The sequence below is a fragment of the Salmo salar genome, chromosome ssa06 (assembly GCF_905237065.1).
Source record: "Salmo salar chromosome ssa06, Ssal_v3.1, whole genome shotgun sequence".
NCBI lineage: Eukaryota > Metazoa > Chordata > Actinopteri > Salmoniformes > Salmonidae > Salmo > Salmo salar.
In genome coordinates, this window is record NC_059447.1 from 63025043 (window position 1) to 63044696 (window position 19654).

The 19654-nt window shown below is 41.4% G+C and overlaps 1 protein-coding gene across 1 annotated transcript; it reads right to left on the reverse strand.

Moving 5' to 3' along the window:
* Window positions 1-9565: 9565 nt before the first annotated feature.
* Window positions 9566-19442, reverse strand: rfx6 (regulatory factor X, 6). The gene is made up of 19 exons (XM_014205149.2): window positions 18958-19442; window positions 18358-18511; window positions 18084-18207; window positions 17865-17926; window positions 17689-17766; window positions 17524-17551; window positions 17262-17369; window positions 17057-17134; window positions 16862-16975; window positions 16715-16764; window positions 16404-16563; window positions 15888-16029; window positions 15688-15797; window positions 15488-15605; window positions 14740-14862; window positions 14352-14561; window positions 13635-14153; window positions 13192-13404; window positions 9566-13020 (listed from the first exon to the last, which is right to left on the reverse strand). The coding sequence occupies exons 1-19, from the start codon at window positions 19154-19156 to the stop codon at window positions 12848-12850; spliced, it is 2763 nt and encodes a 920-aa protein (XP_014060624.2). The 5' UTR covers window positions 19157-19442; the 3' UTR covers window positions 9566-12847.
* Window positions 19443-19654: the final 212 nt, after the last annotated feature.

The following is a 19654-nucleotide window of genomic DNA, read 5'->3' on the forward strand; positions in this document are numbered from 1 at the left end:
ATAATGAGAACAACCCTTAATACACTCATAATTACATACAGCTTTTTTTAGATTATCAAGGACCGCCAACATTCCATTTACAGTGGCCCAAACTGTCCTTGATTAGCAGAATGGTTACCTCAGATAAAGAGATAAAGAGGGATGGACCAATACATTCCAGTTGCTTGGGGAAAGGCAGATGGGACTTGTTGAAGAATATATTACAGTTGCTCTGGGGGTAGTCTGAAGTATTCATCTATTAGACGTCACACAGGTCATTTATCCTGGCGCTATAAAACATGTCATTATGCAGGCCAAAATACAGCATTTGAAAAACATTGTTCACATTTTAGCTTTGCTCCTTTTTAAATACTGAAGTTTTTTGTTATTAGCCAGCGTCTCAATATCGTTGCCCCAGCATCTCCTTAATTAAACCTACCCTCATATCTGCTAATTAAGAATCATTCAGCCTCTTTCAGTGTCCAGCTGGAAAGAAAAGGACTGTTTTCCTATTTTTTTTTGCAGCGCTACATTTTTCCACCATCACCAGAGACTTAATTGAATGCTCATATAATGCTAGCGCCTTGAGGTGACACAAGGGCCTGGGGAGGGAGGGCCCGCTTAGTGATGAAAAGATCCACACAGGTCCTAGGAGACATTTCATAAATTGGCTCGTTAAGAGGAGAAAGATCAGTATGTTACATATTCCTCTTATTCACATAGAAAACAGACAGGTGCAAATAGAAAACAATCAAATCCCTCTGCTGTTTGTACACAGACTAGGCACTCAATGGATTTCTATCATGTTCAATTGTCAATTGGTGGGAAAAAAAAATCCCTGTAGCTGTGAGGAGAATGTTCACCGTGGATGGAGAAAACGATGTACTCCTCAGTCCCCAAGGCCATTGGCTCATTTTCTGGGAATGAGGGAGGAGAGGTGAGGTGCCAAACAATGTGAACCTTAGAAAATCAGGGGAGGGTAACACTGACAGACAAGAGCGTATGGGATTATTAAATATAATGCAGGGAAGGGAACACTGACTAGGTCCAAATGTATGTGTAAGGGAGGTGGACAAAAGAGAGACCTTAGAAATACAGCAATGGGATACAAAAGGTTGGATGGAGCACCTTCTTTTCTCCTGGCAGTCTCTAAGCAACTTATAATAGAAGGTCAGACCAAGAAAGATGGAGGGAGAAGTCAATAAAGTAACATCTCTAAATACAATCAAACACAAACACAGGAAATAGGTAGATGCAAGGACAAGAATAATTCCCTCAGTGTGTCGAGGGTATAGAAATCCTAATTTCATCAACATTGAACATACCGTAATTCAATTTAGATTGAATTCAATTCATGCCATGTTGAATGTGTGTATGTATAAACCAAACGATAAAGAATAGATTCAGCAAATTACAAACGCATTCAACATAGTAGGAATGAAATGTACAATGGCATTGTTATGCTATGCGATTTTACAGTATTTTTCCCACAGAAGTAGTAGAACCATAATTCTTCAGGGTAAGACTGCAGAGATAGTTATTGTGCTGCATGTCTTACCTCTAGCCTCCTGGCTGGCCATGAGCGTGTCATATAACTTCTTTACCCATTTGAAGGGGGCTGCATAAAGGAGGTTCTTGGTAGAACAACAAGGCTGTTTTTCTGTAAAAGAAGCACAGAGTTCTTCTTCTATGTGGATGTTGTATAGAAATGTGTATTGTTTGCTCAAGGACAAAAAAAACCCCACAAACTAACAAAAAAATAAACAAATAAATTACAAATTGAATTCTCCAATTTCATCGTTAATTTCCGTTTGAGCCTTGATGTCAGTGTTACATTGAGTGTCTGCTCTGGTGGAGATACAAGTCTGAATATATTATCCCAGTGAGTACAACAGGTCTCCTCCCTCATCCCCTCAACAAAGCCAGTCCACACCTGGCCATTTCTCCAGATACACATGTCCTAAAGCCACTGAACCTCATCTGGGCTGCCATAGAGACTGGGGGTGTCCTCACAAAAGCATCACATTGAAATGGACCAGTCATGCTTTAGGCTTGTGTGAGGGAAGAGGAGCATAAAAGGAAGCAAATTATTAATTTGACTTCAATGACGTCTCGGACAGACACAAATAAATAGGATACAGGCAGACACTGAACATAAAGCACGGGTCTGAAGGGATACATCGTAATCGTTTACTAATATCAAAGGGAGGCAGCTCTATTAAATGGTGTGTAATCATTTCCAGGATACTAACGGTTGTACATTTATAGGAATACAGCTGGAAATAAATGTGCTATAATGACAATTATAATTTGTCCCTAAAACGTCTTTCAAGGTTGAAATTTAGCAGGAAAGAAAACTGTCAAAAACCCCTGATCTAAATAGCTTTTATATAGTGGTCGTTAATAAATAAGTCAGCTTGCAGTCTAGTCGCAATAAGTCTCTTTCACAACTTGCTGATAATAGACAAAGACACATAGACTTCACGTACAACAAAGCCTCTGCTTTTCAGGATCACCGAGGGAAATGAACACATGCCATGACAAGCAGGCACATAAGAAAGGGGTTTATATACACTCAATTGAACTCATATTTCCGTTTTCAATCGTCCCAGTAATTCCTTAAGAGCCACAATCTGTAAGATTTAAATACCCTCAAAAAGTGGGCTACCAACAACAACAGAGGAAATGCATGAAATGAAAATGTTTGTAGGTGTCCTCTGGAAATTCAGTGCATCAATGGAGAACACTTTCGTACAGAAGGTGCATAGCAGCTTACAATAATTGAAAGCCTCCTCCATTAAATCGCTATCATAAAAAGTCTGAAATGGTTCAAACATTGGTTGTTCACAATAAGAGAAAAATAGTGTCTTAATTCACTCCACCCTATAATCATTATTGTTAAAGTGAAGAGTAAGAGAAGAGTGAATGGGTAAGTTCTGGGAATAATCAATGCCGTGATGTACAGTACAGAACGCAGTGAGAAGATTTTAAAGACACCTTTGTCATCTGGAATAGACCATTGTAATCCACCCAACCCTGTTTTGACTTCTACTTGATCAGCAACTTCTTTAGAGCACTCTCTCTTTGAGACTGTAAGGGGTGCGTACTGGCGGCAGAGAAGTCAGGCACAGGAGAGCAAAACTGTGTTTACAACGGCGCAGTTTAATAATAAAAACCACCAGAAAACTGAACAATATATAAATGGGTACAAAACCCGTCGCACACCAGACATGACGTGCACAAGCACTTACAATAAACAATTTCGGACAAGGACATGGAGGGAAACAGAGGGTTAAATACACAACATGTAATGATGGAATTGAAACCAGGTGTGTGGGAAGACAAGACAAAACAAATGGAAAATGAAAAGTGGATCGATGATGGCTAGAAGACCGGCAATGCCACCGCCGAACGCCGCCCGAACAAGGAGAGGAACCAACTTCGGCGGAAGTCGTGACAGAGACTGAATATTTTGCACTATACTTCAGAAACTCTTCACTTGACCCATGGGGTTTTGAGCGTAGAAATGTAATGATTTCTTTCTATTTCTATGGTTCTGAATATGTAATGTACAGTATGCAATGTGTAGACACCCACCTGTAACCCATGGCCCACACATGTGAGGTGTGTGTTTCACGTTATTCTACACTTAGAAAATAGAAAGACTTTTAAAAAGCTTGCCACCATAGTAATAGTACACATTTTACACCGAAGAGGTAAAAGGTATTTAGCAATACTGTGTTACAACATAAATACAATCCCTGCACATGTACAGAACGGTACAAGCTCAGCTGGTAGAAATGGAAATCAAAGATTGATGTGTTTGTATACCATGCAACTGAAGAGTAGGAGAGCAGTGTGCATGTCTCTTCAGTGAGAGGCTGATAACTTTCCTAATCCCCAACAAGCTAGTGATCATTTACTGATCAGACAGGAAAGCTCACACACACACACACACACGCACGCACGCACGCACACACACAGGTCCAGTACCATTTGCAACGGCCAAATCAGGTGTTTGCAAGCCAGCGCAAGGCATAACATGGCACAACTCCAGACGTTTATCTATCCTAAAATGTAACTAATGTTGGTTACAAAAAATAAATTGGATCAGTTGTACAATACAATAGTGCAGCAGAGCATATCACTCGGTAAGGCAAAGAACTAAAGAGGAAGGTTTTAAAGAACCAATAACTGTGTTTGAGTTTCTAATAGATCATTTACCTTGAAATTCTGCTACATGTAAGCGTGCAATGTCGAAAGCGTCAATACAAAAAGCTATAATTAAAGTGTACATATACAGTACATTTTGGCCCCTGCCTTTGAAAAAGAACAGAATGAGTGACTGACTGACAAGGCCCTACGCTATTCAGTTCAGACTGAGACTTATTTTCCCCTGATGGTATTCCAGCACCCTCTACTTTGAAACATATAAGATCGTGACCGAATAAAGACACTATTCAAACAGACGGCACAAAGCGCGTCAATAAAATGTTTGCATTATAGGCTATACAACTCCAGCAATTGACAATGACGCAGACGTTCGTTAACTTTGGTAAGTCTATGAGCAATGTTAAGTTAGTGCCTGTGTTGTTGAACCTGCGATTACAACATCAAGATCACATTCAGATGCAAATCAAATCAAATCAAAGTTTATTTGTCATGTGCGCCGAATACAACAGGTGTAGACCTTACAGTGAAATGCTTACTTACTAACCAACAGGGCAAAAACGGTATTAGGTGAACAACAGGTAAGTAAAGAAATAAAACATCAGTAAAAAGACAGGCTAGAAAAGTAGCGAGGCTATAACACTAGCGGTTATATACAGTAGCAAAACTATAAAAGTAGCGAGGCTACATACAGACACCGGTTAGTCAGGGTGATTGAGGTAGTATGTACATGTAGATATGGTTAAAGTGACTATGCATATATGATGAACAGAGAGTAGCAGTAGCGTAAAAGAGGGGTTGGCGGGTGGTGGATGGCGGGACACAATGTAGATAGCCCAGTTAGCCAATGTGAGTGGGCACTGGCTGGTCAGGCTAATTGAGGTAGTATGTACATGAATGTGTAGTTAAAGTGACTATGCATATATGATAAACAGAGAGTAGCAGCAGCGTAAAAGAGGGGTTTGGGGGGGGGCACACAATGCAAATAGTCCGGGTAGCCATTTGATTACCTGTTCAGGAGTCTTATGGCTTGGGGGTAAAAACTGTTGAGATGCCTTTTTGTCCTAGACTTGGCACTCCGGTACCGCTTGCCATGCGGTAGTAGAGAGAACAGTCTATGACTGGGGTGGCTGGGGTCTTTGACAATTTTTAGGGCCTTCCTCTGACACCGCCTGGTGTAGAGGTTCTGGATGGCAGGCAGCTAAGCCCCAGTGATGTACTGGGCCGTACGCACTACCCTCTGTAGTGCCTTGCGGTCGGAGGCCGAGCAATTGCCATACCAGGCAGTGATGCAACCAGTCAGGATGCTCTCGATGTTGCAGCTGTAGAACCTTTTGAGGATCTGAGGACACCATGCCAAATCTTGTTAGTTTCCTGAAGGGGAATAGGCTTTGTCGTGCCCTCTTCACGACTGTCTTGGTGTGTTTGGACCATTCTAGTTTGTTGGTGATGTGGACACCAAGGAACTTGAAGCCCTCAACCTGCTCCACTACAGCCCCGTCGATGAGAATGGGGGCGTGCTCGGTCCTCCTTTTCCTGTAGTCCACAATCATCTCCTTAGTCTTGGTTAAGTTGAGGGATAGGTTGTTATTCTGGCGCCACCCGGCCAGGTCTCTGACCTCCTCCCTATAGGCTGTCTCGTCGTTGTCGGTGATCAGGCCTACCACTGTTGTGTCATCTGCATACTTAATGATGGTGTTGGAGTCGTGCCTGGCCATTCAGTCGTGTATGAACAGGGAGTACGGGAGGGGACTGAGCATGCTCCAGTGTGGAGGATCAGCGTGGCAGATGTGTTGCTACCTACTCTCACCACCTGGGGGCGGCCCGTCAGGAAGTCCAGGATCCAGTTGCAGAGGGAGAAGTTTAGTCCCAGGATCCTTAGCTTAGTGATGAGCTTTGAGGGCACTGTGGTGTTGAACGCTGAGCTGTAGTCAATGAATAGCATTCTCACATAGGTGTTCCTTTTGTCCATTTGGGAAAGGGCAGTGTGGAGTGCAATAGAGATTGCATCATCTGTGGATCTGATTTCTTATAAGAGTCCCGCACCTTGAAAGCAGCAACTCTACCCTGTAGCTCAGTGCGAATGTTGCCTGTAATCCATGGCTTCTGGTTGGGGTATGTACGTACAGTCACTGTGGGGACGACGTCCTCGATGCACTTATTGATAAAGCCAGTGACTGATGTGGTGTACTCCTCAATGCCATCGGAAGAATCCTGGAACATGTTCCAGTCTGTGATAGCAAAACAGTCCTGTAGTTTAGCATCTGCTTCATCTGACCACTTTTTTATAGACCGAGTCACTGGTGCTTCCTGCTTTAATTTTTGCTTGTAAGCAGGAATCAGGAGGATAGAGTTGTGGTTGGATATGGAGGGCGAGGGAGGGCTTTGTCTCTGTGTGTGGAGTACAGGTGATCTAGAATTATTTTCCCTCTGGTTGCACATTTAACATGTTGATAGAAATTAGGTAGAACTGAACACTTAGCTTACTTAGTATTTCACAGCTTAATAATTCATACAACGTTGATTAACATTTGAATTGTGTCTGGGTGACAGAGAGGTGTAAAGGCATGCTTGAATGAGAACTGTTAATGGCAGATGAGCACCGAAGAATACATGAAAAGGCTAGCCTCCATCATGACAACAAAAGACTGACAATAACAATATGCCATGGGGCATATGGAAACCCACAGTCATTATACACTTGTTATCTTCTTCACTGCTTTGTATTCTCACATATATAACAACTACAATCAGGCCCTATTTCATATAATCATAATGGACTGTTAAAGTTCAGTTCATTATATTGCACTTGGCAAGGAAAGCATAAATTATAGTCACTGGCTAACAATAGCAACGCCACTCCAGGGTCCTTTATGTTGGATTTTCTATGAGGGATAGGAGTCTGGTGTATTTAATGGGCTTTCCTTTCATGTGACTGACTGAATATGGGCAGACGAACCGTGTGTGTGTGTGTGTGTGTGTGTGTGTGTGTGTGTGTGTGTGTGTGTGTGTGTGTGTGTCTGTGTCAGTGACAAAGAGGGATTGTGCTTTCTTTAAGATTGTCTGGGTCAGTTATAGGAAAGGAGCTCTCCATCTCGCTCATATACAGTAAATTAAAATGTTGTGGTTAAGCATTTTGCCATTCACATAGCTTCCAAACTCAAACACTGTACTGTATACATAACCATATCTGTCTGTGGTTGCCAAACTTCATCATACACTTCATCTATCAATCCATTTCATTAAAAAACGATCATAATTTGTAATCATGTCACTATTGAGCCAAATTGGCACACACTGAGTCAACAGCCGCGGCTTTCAAAGGCCTTCAATGTTTGTCCTCTTGTTGTTGGAAATTTTGACTCTCGCTATTGCTTCGGAGATGAGCTGCAGTGATTCAGAGTTTCTGTGCCAGAATATGCAGCGAGATTCCCCCAGATATTTACCACCAATGAGAGAAATGCCTACAATATCTGCTGCTGCTCTCCAAATACAGCCACACTGACCTGCTGCTCGCTCAGGGTTAAGACGCACACAGTTGTGGAATTCTTGGACCTCGCGTTAGTCAAAACCCATAATCTGATCGACAACATCTCACAGGACTGTGGGCAACAGTGAACAGAGAAAATGACACCGGTATTCATTCATTCACTATGATGCACTTTCAAATCAACGGGATTCCTCTTCGTAAAAATCATTAAGTTCTTAAAAACATGACGAAATACTGATGGCTGGATAGGAAAATAAATAGGTAAATACAGTATACACACATGGTAGAATAGGAGCTCACTTGTGACAATACATAGCACAAAACCATGCATCAACCAAAGTTTCCAGAAAAGGTACTAATGCCACAAGGGGTTGGGGTGAACAAACAAACAATTGCTTCTCCCATTTCTGTCACTATCAATCTAAGGTTCTAGGGTTATTTCTCTGTAATCTTGTCATTTCCAGAGGTTAAATTCCAGCAGGGACCTGGGAGACCAGTGTATGGTTAATATATAGAGTATGCAGGACCGGCTTCAGGCATAAGCGACATAAGCGGTCGCATAGGGCCGGTAGGGGGCTCCACCCCTCCCAAAAATGTATTTTTATTTTTAGGAACTCAGTCAGGGTCTCCTTACTGTTGAGAGTTAGAATAGTAGAATACACAAGGTTCAAGTTCGTAATTTGGTTGTGCATCAGCAGTTTTTCTGTTTTGTCAGTCACTGAAAGTCCCTCAATGTCAGCTAACAATTTAGCCAGTTATCTAAACTTGCAGTAATCATGGCATAATACGGGCGCTGACCTCCAGGGGGCCCCCATTGATTTTGTTACTCCCTCTCACTCAGATATTATTAACATGATATAAGCCTTGGCATAATTGGTAGAATGCAGGAAAATCCCTTGAAAACTGGTAAAATGAGTAAAACTTGACATTTGTAATAAAATTGCAACATTTTCTCTCCAGCCCATGGCAAAATGTGTAATACTGGAGAAAACGTGCTTCAAAACTGCAACATTTTCTCTATGCCACATGGCAAATTGTGTGGAATTGCAGGAAATTAACATTAAAACATATATTTATCGCCACCATCAAGGGGGGGGGCAGAAAAGGCCCGCTTGGTGTGGCGGCCCCCTCAACCAAATCTCGCGTAGGGCCCCCAAAAGGCTAGAGCTAGCCTTGAGAGTAAGAGAGGAGACAGAGGCCTAGAGTTGTTCTCCATAATGACTTAAACTAACAGCAGGCCTTTGGGAGGAAGGCTCTAAGAAGAGTGTGACAGGAGGTTTAGACATCAAATCCCAGGATTATCTCTACATAGGTCAGGTTTTTAACTGACTTTGAAGTTCAGTTTCTCTCCCTGAGGATCAACATCACTGATGGTGTCTTTGTTCATCATTCAGTGTAATTATACACTGTGTGTACCAAACATTAGGAACACCTTCCTAATATTGAGGTGCAACCCTTTTTCCTTCAGAACAGCCTCAGTTCATCGGGACATGGACTCTACAAGGTGTCGAAAGTGTACCAAAGGGAATGCTGGTCCATGTTGACTCGAACGCTTCCCACAGTCGTGTCAAGTTGGCTGGATGTCCTTTGGGTGGAGGACCATACTTGACACACATGGGAAACTGTTGAGCATGAAAAACCCAGCAGCATTGCAGTTCTTGAGGCACTCAAACTGGTGCACCTGGCATCTACTACCATACCCCATTCAAAGGCACTTATTTTGTCTTGCCCATTCACCCTCTGAATGACACACATACACAATCCAAGTCTCAATTGTCTCAAGGCTTAAAATCCTTCTTTCACCTGTCTCCACATCTACACTGATTGAAGTGGATTTAACAGGTGACAACAATAAGGGATCACTGCTTTCACCTGGATTCACCTGGTCAGTCTGTCATGGAAAGAACAGCTGTGTATAATCAAACAATCACATCAAGATAGAACAACATAACTGTTTTGGATTTATAGTAAGTGTGATCTATTTGATTTATTTGGTTATAGTGATAGTAAAAATATTGATAAGATATTTGGAAATCAGTATCTGAAATGTGATCATTTTCAACCGCTAACTTGTTTGTTTACATGAAATCCATAAAGTACAGCAGATATTTTTCCACCTGTTATTTAGTAACGTTAACAAAGCTGTTGGTTGGCATGCCTATTTAACCTCTGTTTATCCAGATACAGCACAGAGTTCAGTAATAACAGATTTAGTGGGGACAATGAAAACAGAAATGGATGTGATAGGGGTATTTTTTACACTTTACTGCCATCATATGGACACTTCTGAACCTACACATAACTACTCAAGGAGATTCATCATTCAAGACAAACACCACATCATCATTTTCACAGACAGGGGAATAAGACAGTGGCAGAGATCCTGTTGAATGAAAGATTATTTGGTTTTTACTAATAGCAAAAAAGGAGTAGCAGATAAAAAATTATAATAATAATAATAATGTTTTGTGTTTAGCTGCAAATAGTTATTTGTGAATGATCCCATTCAACAAAAGCTTAATCATTGGCAGTACAGGACACCTCTGAATATTGTTTTAACAGAGGCTCCAGCCGGTGGTTGTGTGCTTTGCACTCACTACAGACACACACTCACTACAGACACACACTCATTAAGGCACAACACAAAGACAAGATGCCAGTCAGAGGCCCATAGCGCTTTCCAATCTAACCTCCTACATTACAATGTTGCTAAAGGTGTCCGCTCACTGTTCTTCCCAACACTGACATCTCAAGTGGCTAAAACATATTAATGCTACCTGTACAGTTGATATTGTGATAAAAAGGCAGCTTCCTGTTTGGCCGTTGTTTATCCTTTACTACTGATATCCTTATCTCCAACAATCACTTTGCTGAGCTTGTGTGTCTGGGAAGGTATGAGTAAAAAGCTAATACAAGTACATAATAATCACTCTCCTGCATTGAAGGCAGAATATAGAGGTGAACAGTACGAGGACGGAGATTATGTTTAGAATACATCCTAGTCAGACCCCTTTTAAATGAATATCCTGTAGAAATAAGCTTGCTTTTGTTGTAGCATGATAGAACACCAACTGTCTGGATGAAGTCAGCAAAACAGAAATTTGATTCGACAGTATGAATAACCTGTAGAGGTATAAAGTCACAAAAACACATTGCATACAAAATTATATCTGAGGTGACTTGGGGGACGATGGGGCCTGCAAGCAGCACTATGATGTCATGTTAGAGGAGTGTGATGACGTGACCCTCTGACGTACAACAGTAAATCCATCAGACAGAGTGATGCCTGGTGTGCCTTACACATCACTGGATCTCTCAGTCTTTGGCTCACCTGGGCTACATATGGAGACTCTCCGCCTAATGCAAAGTTCTGGTTAAACATTGTCCCAAAGTTTGCGTTCAACCTTCTGTTGTTTTTACACTAAAGGCCCCGCAACTGTTGGAGGCATTATTGACTTTGTAATTAAACTGTGTTAATGTTGGGATTTTGTAATCATTACATTTCAAGCCATCTGTTCCTGTCCATGGGCTGAAATGGATTTTCCCCCTGAGTAGCTAAAGGATAAGGCTGATAGGTGGGTAATGTTATCATTCATTTTGCTTTGTTTATTCACGTTGTTGAAACAAATGCTGAATAGTCTATATTAATCCATAGCCGGCGAGTGTACGTATCAACTCCATACATTTAAATAAAGTGTATCGCTTTGAAATGATATCATTTCGCCACACAAATGCCCTGATCAATCTAATGTTACTGATTATGGTTTTATTAGCTTCCATCTGCTCAAAGACTAACAAAGCTGAATTTGGACAACCTGCGGGAGAATAAAACAATCTCTGTTTCTCTAAAGGGTCACTATGTATAAACAGCTTGATCCTGCTGTGGGTCATACATGTCTATTGGTTCTAGTTTCTGGTCAACACCTTTATCCAACCATATCTCCCTCCATTGTACAATGGTATAATCACATAATCACAGATAAAGCTCAACTTTGATCCGCTGCTTCTACAATTGTGTTTCCGGACTGTAATCTTTCTTTCCTCGCCTGGTGTGGGCCCAGTTTACCAATTAAAGGACTGTGTATTCAGAGTTTTGACACTGGGGGCTTTGAATTGTGAGATAAGAGAGACTGTTCTGTTGGAGGTATTGACGACCAGCCAAACTGCCTGAAGGAGCACATGAAAGCTACCTAACAAACGGTCTCTTTCTGCCTCTCTCTCGACATGTTGATGTGTTAGTTAAGCAATAAGTTCATGTAATTGAATACATTTGAATTGAAAACAACAGTCATTTCTAAGTTTGTACCTCTCATTCGGCCATATACAGATAAGTACAAGTTTACATTTCCGACATTAATATTACACCGTAATAGCCTATAAAGGCAACTCAAATAAATAACATGCTATTTTTTTTACTTGTCATAATCAATCAAACCTGTCTTGCAGGTTTGACTGATTCTGCCTCCAACAATTTCAAATTTGACATTACTCGCTTTATTCTACGGGTATTTATTTACATGTTAACTTACAAAGTCTCCTCTGGCCACATTAAGATGAACAGATTGAATTATATTAAAATGGTTGAATTGCAAATTATTAATTCATTCAGTTCAATAAAATATTTCACTGAACATTGAACAGCTGAGGCCTTCATCAATTTACAAAATATATATTGGCTACACAGTGTTGGGGAGTAGTGAACTATATGTAGTTCAACTAGTAATGTAATTACATTTTGCAGTAGCTTGGTGGTAGTTGAACTAAATTCTAATCGTGGTGTTTTTTGTAGTTCACATGGGTGAAGTAGGCAACAAATTCCTTTCTTTTTGCCATCAGACCTTCCTAATTCTCACTGGAAACATAGTTTTTGTTTTTAATAGGCTAAAATAAACATTCTGTTAACATCTGACTACAGAGTGATATGTCTAGCAATTTATAGTCTATGATATTTCAGATTTAGATTTAACTATCGATCACAAAGTAGTTTTTTTTTCTTAAGGGTAGCTTTAGTGTATCTTAACTTCTTCCGGTATGAAGTAATTGGTAACTTGGTAAACTACATTTTCAGAGTAGTTTCCCCAACGCTAAGGCTACACAAGAGAGATACACTAGGCATATTTCTGTCTGTGATCCGCGTCACTGTTTACAGTAACTGAGTGGTGTGGGAGGAGCTTGAGGAGTGTTGGTGGTGGGAGGGACAGTCACGGCTCACGTTCCTCCTCCACTAGACCCCATGAACACAGTGTTGATGGGGGGCAGCGATGACATCATGTCCCGTACCTCAGATGGTGCCCGGTGAGGAAGCAGTGCATCCTGGGAGTGGAACTGGGCAGGACCTCCGTACATGCAGGGTGCAGAGACCGAGGAGGGGAGGGGAGGAGCTACAGCAGAGAGAAAACAAGTAAACAAAAGAGTATCTTCAAAAAAACAAAACATTTTCTGTCATTTACTACAATCATTCTTGTCTTGCATTCATTGTTTCATCCAGGCCATTGCTACAGTTTGGTAGTGGAACATTGGAGTTCCCTATCAATCAATAATTTGTCACTGACCTCCAGATGTGTGGGAGCCCAGTGAGTCAGACTCAGTGTAGTAAGGCCCAGCCGTCTTCCTGCCCGTGTCATCCAGGATGTTGAGGGGGTCGTGTACTTCACCATACGCTGGGACTGAGCGGATACTGCTCACACTGCTGATAACTGACACATGCTGGTCTATCATGGAACCCAGCCTCTGGCTATCCAGGTAGCTACTGTTTCCATAGTACCCTGAAAAACAGAGAGGTTCCTCTATGAGTAGAATACACATTTATGGTTCAACTTGTTTTTTTTATTTACGATAATTCTTATTGTTAGGGCCCTAAATGATTTCTGACCAGGTGACGTGACCATGTGATCTAACCAGGATGAACTGACTAGCGAGGCCACGAAGTCTAGAAAAACTCAGGGCCCATTTTCTGATAATTCAATGGAGAAGACTTAGGTGTAGTCATTCATACCATTGTGTCCTGCTGCTGAGTAGGCAGACTCCTGACAGCCACTACTGTTTAACCCACTCCCATCAAAGTTGTATCCTACAGAGTCCAGTAGCTCAACCCCCTGAGTCTCCATCCCAGAATCAGGGACTGTGCTGTAATTGGAGGTGGGTCTGGAGCTGTAGGGGGACACTGCACAGCTGCTGTTGAAGTAGTCTTTGGCCAGGTGCTGCTCACTGAAGGACGGGTAGTGGCTGCTGTCGGAGTGGGTGTGGTAGGCAGGGGCCTGGGCGTGTGTCTGGGGCCTGAACACAGCCTGGTAGTTGGAGGTGGTGGGGTAGTAGCTGGGGCTGCTGGGAGGGAGGCTCTGGAACATGGGGTCTGGGAAGGCTTGGCAGGAGATGTGGGGCTGGATGGTGGTGCAGGCGCTCTGGGGTCTGATGGCCATGGTGCCCTGGTTGATGACACTGCCCCTGTTCACCATGGCTGGGGAGATGGGAGGGGTCATCAGAGGGCCACTGTTCTGGGAAAAGTCCATTTGTCCTGGGTGCACAGAGGAAAGTGACCAAGATTTTAGACAACACAATAGGAACCTTTACTATGAATGAGCAGTTGTCACACAAGTTTACATTTTATGTAAACCAATGAAAGTATGAACAAAGCTAACATACAACGGGGATCAATTAAATTCAGTAACAAGTGACAAAATGAGTCATGTCACCCTTAAAAACATATTTGCACCTGATAGGGAGAATCCATCGGTTTCAGAGCCCTGGTAGATGGCCATGTTTGCTCCCAGCGCCTGCTGATGATTGGCTGACAGGGTCATGTATGCGTGTTCTGAGAGGGACTCGTTCTTCACAGACAGATCACTGGACACCGCACTGGGCTTGTTACGGTTGGCCAGGAAACAGGAGCTGGGGGAGGCAGTGAATGCCGCCTTGCTGGCATCTGAAAATAATCATAACAACGCACCTCAACGATCCTACATCCTCCATTATTTCTCCATACTGCTCCATAAAAACTGATAGTATTAGTATGAAACGCAATAACAACTTAATAATTGAAAGAGAACAATCAGAGTTATGCGCATAATTAGATAGCCTATGTATGTTATGTAATTGCTTACCTGCATTTCCCATGTACTTATCTAGGAGATTCTGTAGCTCTTGTTCTTTGTTGTTGTTGAATTGTGTCTCAATAGCCAGTAGGATATACTCATCCAGCAGCATGCGGATGAGATGGAACGAACCTGGGATAATAAAAAACACAACTCTTACTGTCCTAGTTCCCCATTAGAAATCTAATCTGGTTTTGATGTCACTATCATGACTTGATACTCAGCCAATCGCTAACAGCCTTCACCTTACAAACTGTGACAAGGCTCCAAAGGCTATTCTGTGCACCAATTTGCAGGTGCTGAGGGTTTGACCTGACCAGCTCCAGAGATCTGCTTTCCCCTAGGCTTTCATCTCACCAGGCATGCTGTTTGACTTGTAGGGTCATGTGATTGTCCCCCAGTCTATTTGACTTGTGTTTGGTGATAGAGCCGCCAAATGGGGGTGAGGAAGGTGCATGGGAGACGTCTGTCTTCAAACACAGTGCACGCGACCGAGTGATAATGCTTTCTTTACCTGGGGCCAGGCCATTATAATTTATGGCTCATTGTAGCATTCTGTTCAGAGCCGGCCGAAAAGATCTATGTGTTTGCGTCTGACGTAGTGACGGACCGTGTATCATTTAGACTCAGTAGTAATAGGAGAGCCTGAATTTAAAATACAAATAGAGAAGTTTACAGCATTTCCTACATGTTGTAGTTGTTACATGGATATACAGGTTACCAGGGCAACTGTTAGAGGGACGTAGTAATTTCTTACCAAAACTGGTGGCGTTGTTCAACGTGAGGTTGTGCATAACGCGTGCTCCAAAGAAACTCCACTTGAGGAGGAAGTCCTGAGCTCTCTTCTTTATAGACCGTCCGTTCTGCTTCCCAGGCTGGAGAGAAAGGAACAAACAGATTGGATGTCAACATCCAATCTGACAACCCCAATCTTAGATTTGAAATGGGGCAACGTACCTTTATGACTTTCTGCTCCACAAGAGTGTCCAGCCACTCGATAAAGGATTCCACAGTGGCATTGTTCTTCAGTAGGTCTTTCAGCTCTTGGAACACTGTTATTGAGTCATCTAGCAAACATGACGAGAAAGCAAATTAACATTGTTTACAGGAATTAACCTGGCAGAGTTTTCCATGTACAATGCAAATATTCTACTCACATTCAGAGTAGAGGTCAGAGTCTTGGTCACTACTTGAGATGGTGAGAAGGGCTTGTGACCCTATGCTGTTCAAATCCACTTTATCTATATCCACCACCATTGAGTTCACCACATTCTGGTCAAAAAGAGCTGGTCTTGCAATCTGTTGTAAGAAAATAAAATGACCAAAATAACCAAAATTAGGGTCTGGATTCAATCTGTTTCGTCGAAGTTCAGCGGTATAGTGCGCTTGAAATGTAAAGGTAATTTCAAATTGAGCCGACATATGCAGCGTTTACCGTAATTGCAGTCTCCGCAAACGCGGAAACATTGCCTTTAAATTTCAATCCCGCTGTAACGCTGACATTCAGTGCTACATACTGAATCAAGCCCTAGGACGTTCAGTTTATATATACAATTTCAATTTCTTAGAGTCATAATAAGATATGCTGTATAGATATATTTTAGACACTTTTAAATGTCTTTGTAAAGTTAACACAATGATATTTATATTCCTCCCGTAATATAGTGCTTTACCTGGGCAAGGTGTAAGAAGGAGGTCTGACGCTTTAGAGAGGACACAAATCTGCGTGCGATCTGGAGCTTCTTCTCTGAGAGGCATTCTGGGAGGTTTTCCAGAGAAGACACCATCCAGTGTTCCCAGTGCTTGGCAAAGTTACGGATGTCTGCCAGGAGACTGCAAACAGGATAATCTTTATACACAACAATACGTCACCTGGAGAGACGGCAGTATCTTATTACCGTTCATTTCATACAGCATAAACCGTACAGCAAATCTGGTGTTTAGATGAGCAAAATACGAATGATGAAAGATGAAAATACTCTACCTTTCAGGCATCTCCTGCATCGTAGCAGGGATCAGGACATCTGTCAGAACCTGAAAAACACCAAATGGATAGTACAACCTGTCCAGTTGAGGTAGGAGTCCAACAACTAATGAGGATGCTGCTCTATGATTCTGGAAAAACACCCACCTTATATAGTATAGAGTCACACACACAGAAGATGTCCACGATAATGGTGTTCTCCAGCAGGGGTAAGAGGTGGTCGGGCATTCCTTGCCAGAAATGCATCAGGAAATTCTGTATCTGAAATATTGTAAATAGAGTCAGGAGACAATTTGTCAGACGTGGCTACAACATCTTATGTCTTGTTTTGGTATGGAATACCTCTTCGAAGTTGACATTGATGGCATTGTCCAGGATGCACTGACAATGTGTTTTGTACATCACGATGAGTGTGTCCACCTATTGGACATGTGAAGGTAATTCATAATGGTTACAGGTGTTTTTGCAGAGGATACTGTATTGTATGTAATCAGCAAATCTTGATAGCAAAGAAAGTTGAAGTACTGATGAAAATAATACAACAAACCTTCTCTTTAGAGACGGAACTTTGAAGCACTAGATGCTGTGGACTTGGGAATTCTGGAAGCAAAGTTCCTGTTTTGGAACTGAGGGAGTATTTCCGAGTGAACCCTCCCTATTAAATAGAGGAATATCAAACTGTATGAATATTTTGACCTTGTAGTCTTGACTACAGTTTGAATGTATTAGAAAACATGATTCATATCTGTAATATCTCACATCAAAATGCATTTAAAAATATATATTTAAAATATATATGTCAATCTTACCTCATTCTTGAGTTTGCTCCCTGAAAATCTACAATCAGATACTAAATCAGACTGACATTAAATCCCATACTATCACAACAATTACAAACATTTTACTTATTCTATAAAGAACATTACAGATTGATCAGAACAATGCTACAGAGCAAAACCTGGGAATGATCTTACCTCGTCAAGCCTTTTCCTGAGTACACCAAGTTATAATAGGCACTGCTCTCTTTGATGCCAATCCCGTAATAATGATATCTGTTAAATATCAACAAAATTAAGCATTTTATATTGAGACAGATCAGATCACTAGAACAAGAAATCTTTTGAAAATAATATTTTCCACTATATCTTACTTTGAATGACCTCGGGTCCCAAGTCTTCTTGTTGTAAGAAGTGGAAATTTCTGCCTGATTGTCTAATATGCACAGAAAACGATACAAAAAAACATCATAGCTTTTTTCCACCACAATTATTACTATGTTGTACTTACAGTATCTATAACATCTACCACAAACTACGACCTATCCAGACTTCAGCCCACCACCTCAACTTCAAGACATTACTCATCTCACCTTGCCAAATGTAGCAGCACAGGCTGGATCCAGTTTCTCCTTCCTACAGAAGTCTAGGTAGTGAGCGTACAGGATGCAACGCGGCAGACAAACCCCTTCACAAACAATGTAGTTTTCATCCAGCCTAGGGAACAAGCAGTCACACATCCATGTAAAATCAATCACCAACGAGAAAAGGAACATTAACATTTGTAAGAAGGATTGTTATTATACAAGTGCATCACAACACAAGCTATATTATAGATTTCCATAGGTTGTGACTTTGGAACACTACCACTGAAGGGTCAAATGAGTCTGTTTCTTCTTGTCCTTGATGATCTGAGTGATGCTTTTCCTCGGGGTCATCTGGTTGAAAGCCAAATCTTTGGAATACTCCAGGAGGTCCTGGTCCTCCTCAGAAGATTGGGTCTCATTGCTGTCATCTGCTTCTGACAGGGTTGTGGGGGAGAAAACAGTCATGAGGTGAAATATATATTTGAGTAGTTCAGGGCCATGACACCTTTTCAGATTGGTAGGTGGCTAAATGAACCATACAATTAGAAATAAGTACTCCCGAGACAGGATTTTCAAGACTCATCAAAATTAACAGAGCAGAGAAATGTTATTTTTGTTCAACTGGGTCAGATTGAGTAGTTTTTATGTGGTAATAATGCATTATTTTATTCTAGCCTACCCAAAAAACAATGAAAGAAGTATATTTTAGTGCAGGCATATTTCAACAAAAAATATCCTACAATTTAATGCAGCACAAACTGTAATAGTTGTCATCAACAATTAGGGCTCTTGTTTTGGATGTTATTATTGTATGACTCTTGGGGGAAGAGGGAACCTCTCAGTCTATGTGTAGGCCTATTAATCCGACTTTATTCCTCACCTGATTTAATTCCCAAATCACCTTCCTCGTCAAACTTTGAGATTGAATGTCCATGGAAAGCATGGCGTAATTTTTCGTTAGATAAAGTGGTGTGCATGAGCTCCTCGGATGCACTGCAGAATGTATTGGTTGATGGTGAATGAACATGAAGAAATTGTCCATCCTGGATCGGGCTTCCTGTATTCCGTTTCATAGGCATGTTAAATGCAAAATAAAAAGTGAAAGTAAAAGAAAACAAATGCAAAATAGTTGAAATCAAACATTTAAATGCATGTGTTAGAAAATGTACACATTGTCTTCAGGAGGGGAACTATCCTATCCTCACAAATACAATCCAAAAAATAAATTACTTTTCCCCCAATTTTATCCTCTCATAATAGGACAAGGAAACTGTCCACACTGCAAGGTCAAACGTTTTCTTTTGCCATTTTCTCTTGGAATAAGATAATAAAAAATATTTTCTTGTAATAGAAAAGGTAAAGTGCAGTTCTGTAGTCGCTCTCTTACTCTGATACTACCTTCCAGAGTCAATTAAACCTGTGCTGTGGTTTAACAACGACGTCACACTGGTGATTGCCTAGGTATTCATTTATCATATTTGCAGAGGACGGGGGCTGATTCAGTCGATCAATGATTAACTAAAAAAACATCATCTCTCCTCGGTCTGCTGTAGCCTAGGTTTGCACTCAGCCAGCCC